Source organism: Nylanderia fulva, unplaced genomic scaffold (genome assembly GCF_048542155.1).
Source record: "Nylanderia fulva isolate GAGA-0341 unplaced genomic scaffold, ASM4854215v1 Scaffold197, whole genome shotgun sequence".
NCBI classification, from domain to species: domain Eukaryota; kingdom Metazoa; phylum Arthropoda; class Insecta; order Hymenoptera; family Formicidae; genus Nylanderia; species Nylanderia fulva.
Window position 1 is genome coordinate 85,858 of NW_028190238.1, and position 10,527 is coordinate 96,384.

Consider the following 10,527-nt stretch of genomic DNA (forward strand, 5'->3'; position numbering starts at 1 on the left):
CTTGACGAGGATAGTGTCTAATAGAAAAATCTTAGTGTGTAATTTATTTTATGGTAAGATCCTTTCTATTATCCCTGCAATCCATAAAAATCCAACCAAATATTTACGGCCTTCATCAAAGGTAGGTGAAAAATTCATCGGACAGGCGTAAATATTCGACAACGTAACAATTGACAGCGTACGTCATCATACGCAATAATTAATTTAATAAAATTATTAAATTAATAAAAGTAACAAAATTGACGCGACTCTACATACGAACAACGACGTAGACTAACGCGTACATTAATAGCGATTGAAATAAGCCGCGGAAGAAAAAGATACCGCGCAACAAAGGGAAGCCGCGCATCAAAGGCGAGCCGCGAGCCTACTCGTGTTACGCCGACAGGAAACGCGTACCGCGCAGCGACCGAAAGGTCAAACGACCATCGTGAACACCTGCAAAAATATCGAAAGGTCAAACGATTACGACCCAAATAACGGGTATCCACTAAATAAAATCGCGTTTATTTTAATTAATCATACCGAAACACATATCGGGTAATTAATAAATACTATTTAATTAATTTTTTATTAAATATTAATAAATTATTACATCTTTACACCAAATAACATACTAGGTGTAAAATAAATTAGGATTTGACAACAAATTGATTATTTTACAAATTAATTTTAATCAATTAATAAATATTTAGGTAATCAATTTGACACACCGAAATACATACCGGGTGGTTAAATAAATCAATTTTAGGAATTATTTGAAAGATATACCAAATAATTTAAATTGAATAAATAAATTTTTTACAATTGTTATACAAATTAATTTAAATATTTACAACTTTTTTAAATTAATATACCGACTGTCTAAAATAATAAAATTTAGTTAATTTTAGACAAATTTCCACAATAATATCTCGTGATTTAGAACAAATTTCCGATTCATATATCGGGTGTTCAGAAAATAAATTTTCAATTTTATCCTATTATCAACTAAATCGAAGTCTAGTTTCTTTTAACAACAATATCTTTTCAAAATAGATACATCCGAAGATCAGAAAAGACACATTTTTCTTGAATTTCCGGCAATACCATCATCAAGTTCGGGAAAAAAATATAAATCTATATTAAAACCTATAATAGAAATGGAAGAAATAACACCTCACAAGAGGTATATTCCATTCAAAAAATCTACAGAAAAATTAAAGAAAATAGCATTGAAACACACACGAAAAACTAAAAACACAGACCTAGACAAACAAATACAAACCTGTCTACAACAGATTAATACTACAAAAAGCAGGTTATTCTTTCATCAACAACAATTGAAAGATCTACAAAAACTCAAAAAGTTAAATTAACAAGAAAAACAAAAAAGAAACCGAGACCTTGATAACTCAATTATAATATCTATTGATTTAACAAGAGAGTTCAAACATAAATCAAATCAAGAACAAACTCATGATGCCTCAACAAAAACTGATTTCTCCAGATTAGAAGATCCACATTTTTCTAGGTTTTATGAAAATAAGAGTGTATTATATGATGAATCAGACAAAACAATAATAACAATAGAGTCAATGTTATTAATTAACAGTAACAAACCTAAAACTATAATGATTAAAAAACCATTCTCAATAGTACATAAATTCTCAGATAACAATCAAAAAGCATCGAATTGGCCTACAAAAGTAACTACTTATATAAATGAAGGACCAAAAGGAGAAAATGAATTTGTTCTATTTGATAGCATAAATAAGGTCAAAAAACTACCAGATAACAATCTAGTATACTATCAAAAATGATTAGCTAGATTAAAAAATTAGACGAAATTAGTTAACACTTACCATCGTATCTGTAAATAAAATTTTATTTAAATTAAAATTTACCTCCAATATAGAGAGAGGCAAGAAATTATTTTGCATTTACTAATTTTTCTAGTTAAAGCCACTTCTCTAAAGTAGAAGGGGGCAATTAAACTTAAGTTTCCTAATTAATTTTTTCTTTTATAGATATACATATTTTTGTACATAAAACATAAAAACATAATAAGTCTACACAAAAATAAAAGGTACCTACATAGATATATTTTTATAATAAATTTCGATAAAATTAGACTTATTTTACAAAAATATCTAGCTTTAAGTCCATTGTAATCGCTAATTTCGAGAATTAATTTTCGAGAAGGGGGTATTCAATGCGTCCTAAAGTCTAATATACACACAAAAAATCAAAAATATTAATACTTTTTGTTTTGGAAGCGTTTTTGCGACTTTCGCTCGCCTCGACTTATTGTCTGCGCGAGCGAGCACACAGCTGATCAACCAAAAAAAAACTATATACATAAACACGGCTTGTTATTGCCCGCGCTCCGATTTCGTGTTATTTCCCTCTTTTTTCTCCGAAACCGGCGGGTTCCTGCGCTCCGACGGTCGATTCCGAGTAAGTCTGCGTTCAGCCGTCTAAGCGATCACAAGTCAGTGATACTCCATCGAAACAGTTTTCGCTCTGTATTCTGCGAAAAGTGCGTTCACCGAATACCTCCGAGTTTGTGGATCTTTGCGCTGTAGCGATTTTAACCCGCTCCCGTTGCAAGAAGGACGAGCGAAAGACTACAAGACCAGAGGAACGACACCATAATTATTATTTAATTAATAAAATTGAAGGGAGCCTTCGAAAACCAACCCGGCTATCGTCAATCGTCCTTAATATTCCTTGCCCACCGATCGTTCAATAAACGATTAAAACCACACATAATTTTGGTCCTTCGAGCCGGATCGGTGGCAAGACGAAACCAAGTATTGACGATCTGACGGCATCATGTCGAACGTGGAGGAGATAATTAGCGATCAGACACAGCTGATGTACTCTGTCGCACGAGTTCTGCCAAATTTCAAGAAACTTGGCCAAGCACGGATGACTCGTGCCGTTACCAAGGAGCGCCTCGCCAACCTGAAGGTCATCTTTTCGAAGTGCCAGGAACTCCATTCGAAAATCACTCGTCTGGCCAGTGATACTCAGAAGCAGCAGCTGCCTTACTTCAAGGAGCAGCAGTTTTTCGCCTGCGAGGACGTCTTCAACGAAACATCCGACTACATGGCAGAAATTCTCGAGGCCTTCGAACCAGGACCGCGGCATCAGTCAACAACCTTGGACGTAAGCAACCCTTCCGAATTCTCTCGCCGGTCGTCACATTTGCCCAAGCTACACTTACCGACGTTCGAGGGAGGCTTTGACAAATGGGAAAATTTCCGCGACCGATTCACCTCGTTAATCGCTAACGATACCTCGCTGTCAAATGTCGATCGTTTGCATTATCTTTGTTCGTGTGTAAAGGGTGAAGCTAGTAAGGCGTTGAGCCACCTCGCGATTACAGACGCGAATTACGTTGTCGCGTGGAACCTCTTAATTTCACGTTACGAAAATAAGCGACGCTTGATTACCGGGCATTTGCAAACATTAGTTGATTTACCCGCGGTTCCGAGTAAAAACTCCAAAGACCTTCGGTACCTTTGTGATCAGACCAACGCTGCGATACATGCGTTAAAGAATCTCGGGCGTCCGGTCGAGCACTGGGATGATCTATTGGTCTTCCTCGTTTCGCAGAAACTCGATAAATCAACTCGGGAGGCGTGGGAGATAAAGCTTGGCGAAACCAGCGAGTATCCTCGCTTTAAAGATCTTACGCAATTTATCGATACTCGAATTCGCGCATTCGACGCGATCGCTCCCGCGAATCCGAAAGAGAAAGCATCCGAGTCGAATAAATCGGCGAAACGCCACGTACTCGCCTCCAATTCCGGCGTTCCCGCGAACGTCACGTGCCCTGTCTGTAAAGCCAAACATTTATTATACCAGTGCTCGACCTTCGCTAGCAAAACACCGTCCGAACGATTCGAGTTAATCCGTCTCAACCGACGGTGTATCAATTGCTTCAGCGCGAAGCACGTTGTGAAGGAATGCACGAGCCCGCGCACATGCAAACAGTGTCAGAAAAAGCACCACTCGCTCTTGCATTTTGACACATCCGCCAATCAAGGAGATACCATCGAATCCGCGGTCGCGACGACGTCGAGCGACTCGAGTAATAGCGACGTCACAACGCATCTCTCCACAAACATGGTGTCACCGCAGGCCGCGATTCTCCTCGCAACTGCCCGCGTTCGCGTGCATTCGCCACAAGGACGAGTAGTTACTGTTCGCGCATTGATTGATCAAGGTTCCGCAGTCACGCTTATCACCGAATCAATCGCCCAATGCCTACGGTTACCGCGCGTCAAGCAAGCCGTTCGGATTGCCGGCATCGGCGATAAACAATCCGTATCGCATCACGCAGTTACCGTCATCGTAACTCCTGCGTTCGGCGATGAACCTGCGTACTCGACGACCGCTCTTGTTCTCCCCTGCTTAACAAAATATACGCCAAATCGTACAAATTCCGCGTGTCGCTGGTCGCATATATCTGGATTGCGTTTAGCCGACGGAGATCTCATGAGTCGCGATCCGATCGACGTCATTATCGGCGCCGACCTGTATGGCCTGATCCTCCTCGACGGTATTCGAAAAGGATCCGTTAACGAGCCTACGGCTCAAAAAACCACTCTTGGCTGGATCCTCTCCGGACCCGTCACTCCCATCTCCACTGATCCACGCGCATCTGTGCAGGTGCATCATGGAACCGTCCTTGAATCTCTCGACTCCATTCTCCGTAAATTTTGGGAAATTGAGGATATTCCCCTCTCATCTTTTCCAAATCCCGAAGATCTCGAATGTGAGGAACATTTTTCGTCCACTCACTACCGCACGCCTCAAGGGCGTTACGTCGTTCGGTTACCCTTTAAAGGTCACACCGCAGTCTCGTTAGGCGAATCGCGCGCCGTCGCCTTCGCCAGCCTTCAACGCCTCGAACGGCGTTTCCTTCGTCAGCCGGAAACGGCTTCCGCCTATCGCGAATTCCTTACCGAGTATCGTCAACTCGGTCATATGACCATCGCGCCAGCGGATAATCGCCGTGGGAATGCACTCCACCGCTATTATATCCCGCATCATGCTGTCGTACGAGACAGCAGTGCCACGACGCGCTTACGCGTCGTTTTCAACGCGTCGTGTCGAACCTCGGACGGCACATCCTTGAACGATCACTTGATGGTCGGGCCTAAGCTCCAGCTCGATCTCGCCACGGTGCTAATGCGATGGCGTCAACATCGCTATGTCTACACTGCCGACATCGCAAAGATGTATCGGCAAATTCTAGTTGACCAACGCGATGTTGACTACCAGAGGATTCTGTGGCGAGAGTCTCCGGAACAACCAGTCGAGGAGTATCAACTACTCACAGTTACCTACGGCACCGCTTCCGCTCCTTACCTCGCTCTCCGTGTTTTGCGACAGTTAGCGCAAGATGAAGGCGCCTCATTTCCGCTCGCGGTTCCGGTTCTCCTTTCGCAACTTTACGTCGACGACAGCGTGTTCGGCGCCGACGATAAAATTCTCGCGCGCCAGACTCGCGACCAACTTGTCGCTTTATTAGAAAAGGGCGGTTTTCGCTTGAGAAAATGGGCAAGCAATTGCGCAGATCTTCTATCGGATATTGATCCGTCCGATCACGGTCTTGCCTGCTCAAAGGAGCTATATGATGATGAGCGATTGAGCGTGCTAGGTCTCACGTGGGACCCGTGTCGCGATGTCTTTCGGGTTAAAGTTTCTCTCCCGACACATATTTCGAAAACGAAACGCGAGATCTTATCGACCATCGCCAAACTATTTGATCCGCTCGGTTGGATCACCCCCGTCGTGATTACCGCAAAATTATTTCTGCAAACATTGTGGCAATTAAAATGCGATTGGGACGACGACATTCCCGGCGATTACGCAACCGACTGGGAACGCTATTATTCGCACTTATCGTGCCTTCATCAACTCGAAATCGCGCGCTGGACGCGATCCGGCTCTCATACCTTGAAAACGGAGTTACACGGTTTCTCAGACGCCTCTACGAAAGCCTATGCGGCGGTAGTCTACCTCCGTAACATTAACATCGACGGATCGGTCGACGTTTTCTTGCTCGCCGCGAAGTCCAAGGTCGCCCCTCTCAAAACATTAAGCGTTCCGCGTCTCGAGTTAGCCGCTGCACATCTTCTTTCGCGCCTCGTGCAGTTCGTTCGAACGACGCTTCAACTGCCGAACATCGAAATACATTGTTGGACGGATTCCACCATAACGCTAGCCTGGCTAAGTAAATCGCCGTCTTGCTGGCGAACGTTCGTAGCAAATCGCGTCGCGGCCATTCAAACGACCTTACCGGACATACCGTGGCGCCATGTTCCGACTTACGACAACGCCGCCGATGCCGCGTCCCGTGGTCTTGCTCCGGAGGAACTAGCTCCACATCCGTTATGGTGGCACGGACCCCCGTGGCTGTCTTTGCCTCCAACCTCTTGGCCGAACGGCAATCTCATACAAGATGAGATCACATCCACCGATCTTTTGGAGAAACGAAACGTACACGTCACGGATTCTCCGGCGCCTCCGGAATTATGGGATCTCGCTTTTCGCTTCTCATCATGGCCGAAATTGCTTCGCGTGACCTCGTATCTAATTCGATTCGGGAATCTCGCGCGACGGCAAAATCAATCACTTGAACGCAGTTCGCGCGTCGACGAAATCGCCGCAGCCAAAGCGTACTGGCTCCGCTGTATACAGGCAGCTATGTTTCCCGCTGAATTAGTCTGTCTCGCTGCGAAGAGATCCGTGTCCAAATCCAGTCCGCTTTCATCTCTCAATCCTTCGCTGAGCGACGACGGACTCATCCGCGTCCGCGGACGTCTACGTCACGCTCGCCTGCCAGATTCGACGAAGTACCCGATCGTCCTTCGGTCGCATCCTCTCCTTTCCCTCATCATCGATCATCACCATCATCGCATGCTACACGGCGGTTCACAACTCACTCTCGCATCCTTACGTTCCGAATTCTGGATTCTTCGCGCTCGCACTTGTACCCGCGCAGTCCTTCACAAATGTGTGCGATGTGCCCGCGAGGCTGCGACCATTCCAAATGAACTCATGGGAGATCTTCCGTCGGTTCGCGTAAATCGCGCGGCGCGACCGTTTTCACACACGGGAGTCGATTATGCTGGTCCTATTTTGTTACGAAGTACACCCGGGCGCGGACATAAGTCTCACAAAGCGTACATCGCCCTGTTTGTATGCCTCACTACTAAGGCTATCCACCTTGAAGTCGTGACCGATTATACTTCGGCCACCTTTATCGCGGCGTATCATCGGTTCGTGTCCAGACGAGGTCTTCCCCAGGGGATGTATTGCGATAATGGCACAACTTTCCAAGGAGCCGATCGCGAATTAGCCGATGCACATCGTCGCGCCCTCCGCGATCCAAATTTTATTGCGGCGACCGCTTGCGAAAAAACATCGTGGCATTTCCTTCCCCCGGCCGCCCCACATTTCGGTGGTCTCTGGGAGGCCGGTGTGCGTAGCGTCAAAACGCACCTCAAACGTTGCATAGGTGCTCACACTCTCACGTACGAAGAAATGAACACCCTTCTCTGTAAAATCGAAGCGTGTTTAAATTCTCGACCGTTATCCGCCGTCTCCGAGAATCTGGAAGACTACCGCGTTTTAACTCCTGGGCATTTTTTAATCGGCGCTCCGTTAGCAGCGGTTCCCGAACCCAGCGTTCTCGACCTGCATGAAAATCGATTGTCACGCTGGCAGATGACGCAGCGCATCACCGAAGGTTTTTGGAGATCTTGGCGCAACGATTACTTGCTCACCCTCCAACAACGCCCAAAATGGCGAATTGTACAAAAATTAGCGCGCGTCGGTCAGTTAGTTCTTCTACGAAATCCGCTAGCTCCCCCGAGTCAATGGGAGCTCGGCCGAATTGTTGCGTGCCATCCCGGAGCCGACGGCTTGACGAGAGTCGTCACCGTCCGAACGAGCCGCGCAGAATATAAGCGCCCTATCACCAAAATTTGTTATCTTCCCGTCGACATCAATCAAGAGATGTCAATGATATCCGGCTCGGCGGGCGGAGATAAAAAGTAAAGCGAGCACTTGCTCATATATATATCTCGTTTTGTTTGTTTGCGTTTGTTTAATTTGTTTTAAAATTTAATCAACTATATTCTTATGTATACCTTTGTCACTGGTCTCGTAATCACGATAAGACTGTTCAAATCGATAGAGTGGATCTCTCAATCGATTGTAAACGTTATCGTCGTTGGTGCAAACCGAAGTGCATCTCTTGTTCGTCACAATGCGCATTTCGAATGTGTTCATTCGAGGCGGGCGGTATGTTTTGGAAGCGTTTTTGCGACTATCGCTCGCCTCGACTTATTGTCTGCGCGAGCGAGCACACAGCTGATCAACCAAAAAAAAACTATATACATAAACACGGCTTGTTATTGCCCGCGCTCTGATTTCGTGTTATTTCCCTCTTTTTTCTCCGAAACCGGCGGGTTCCTGCGATCCGACGGTCGATTCCGAGTAAGTCTGCGTTCAGCCGTCTAAGCGATCACAAGTCAGTGATACTCCATCGAAACAGTTTTCGCTCTGTATTCTGCGAAAAGTGCGTTCACCGAATACCTCCGAGTTTGTGGATCTTTGCGCTGTAGCGATTTTAACCCGCTCCCGTTGCAAGAAGGACGAGCGAAAGACTACCAGACCAGAGGAACGACACCATAATTATTATTTAATTAATAAAATTGAAGGGAGCCTTCGAAAACCAACCCGGCTATCGTCAATCGTCCTTAATATTCCTTGCCCACCGATCGTTCAATAAACGATTAAAACCACACACTTTTTCTTTTGTATTTAGATACAACTTTATTTTACAATTTTTTTTTTTAAGATGGTAAGATATTTAAAAAATTAAAATTAATTACACATACTTTTATACAAAAATAATTTGTATAAAAGTGAGACTAATTTATTTTTTATAAAAGAAAAAGTAATAATTCATTTACCGCAATCACTCAGTGTGAGGCGTCCTTTACGATACCCCCACTACCTTCGAGTCAGTGAATAGAGGGGGAAGCGTGAGACGCAGGTGTTCCCGCAGACCACGCCCCACCACTCATCGTCGCGAAGACACGCAACATCCCGTCAGTACCTCGTGGGTTTTCACAAGTGCAACATACCATTACGGATTTTGCATCATCCAGAGCTTGAACCATGGATAAAGCGTTCCAAAGTTTAGAGGAAGAAGAACACGAGTTGACAAGAAAAGTCAATCTCGTGTTACAACAACGGAAAATTCGACAAAAACAACGTCGAATCGCTAAACTACGGAAGATGTTGCAAACCCTGGAGGAAAATTCACCGAGTGAAAGCGACAGCGAAGGAAGTGAGTTGATCGTTCAACTACAACAACGAGTTGACGAAACCGTAAATAAAGCATATACGGTGAAGGACAAATTCGCACTGGAGGATTTCGACGACACAAAAATGACAATATCTACCAGCATCACCGTCAAATGCAACAAAGGTGTCGAACACGCGGCAGGAAAACCATTGTCAATCACCCAATATCTGATTGGCAAGTCATTCAGGAAACTAGTCCAAGCTGCCTGGGCGAATAAAATGTCCACATTTCCATCCGATGGACATAACAAGAACAATCCGTTCGTTGTATGGAACGTTAAATCGTCCGAAAAACAAGCTCCAGCAGCTTTACATCAAAATGTACTAGTGTCCAATCTATGGCCCAATAAAGAGACGGAAGTTGAAGTACCCGACAACTGTTCAACAACAACAGAACTAATGGAGGATACTAATATAATTCGAAAGGATCAATCATCACCTACACCACATGACATCCAAAATACAGCTGTAGAACCGAAAACCATTGCAAGTTCAGCGAAACAGGCAAAAAGAATCTCCCGGAAGCGAACTAAAGATTTAACTCCGATCAAAGAGACGAAACGTCCTACGTCACCCGAGCCAATACCTTCAACATCATCGGCTAAGTATAATCCAATACCGGAAGAAATTACCGACATTGAAGATGACGATAATAATGAGAACGTTCCGCCAAATGATCAAGATTTGCCCAAACAACGTAAAGGTAAATCAACAGAAGCTTCAGAGATCAGGCTGAAAAGCAATGTAAAATGTTCTAAGGAACTGAAATGTCTGATCAAAGACATTATCAGATACAAGGATAGACCTAAAAACATATCGCGGAAACGAGACAATGTTTCGTACAAGGATCCTCCTACACCAGTAACTTCGGATGATGAGATCATTCCCGCGCAAAAGAGAGCTAAACGGCAAAGAAGACATGTCAAAATATAGACGAGTCTGAAGAGAAAACACCTGACCGGGCCTCTCCAGATGTTAATAATTTTGCATCGGCGCCCGTGCCAGCTGATGTTCCACCAGCAGTCCCGGTTCACGATCCAAAAGAAGGGGGAATGCGACCGTCCACTGGTCGCCATCTGGATCAGCCCGTTCAGCAGGATACTCTGTATAGCTCTCTCGTTATCCGCCACCTTGTCCCTCTCGTTATCC

General features: G+C 44.7%; 1 protein-coding gene across 1 annotated transcript; it reads left to right on the top strand.

Moving 5' to 3' along the window:
• The first annotated feature begins 2,817 nt into the window (after positions 1 to 2,817).
• On the top strand, positions 2,818 to 8,061 carry LOC114943335 (uncharacterized). The gene has a single exon (XM_029318918.2). It carries the CDS (start codon positions 2,818 to 2,820, stop codon positions 8,059 to 8,061), a length of 5,244 nt encoding a protein of 1,747 aa, XP_029174751.2.
• Positions 8,062 to 10,527: the final 2,466 nt, after the last annotated feature.

Bases quoted from the DNA above. Each gene is read 5' to 3' on its own strand.
- LOC114943335 (XM_029318918.2), top strand. From the start codon at position 2,818: ATGTCGAACGTGGAGGAGATAATTAGCGATCAGACACAGCTGATGTAC.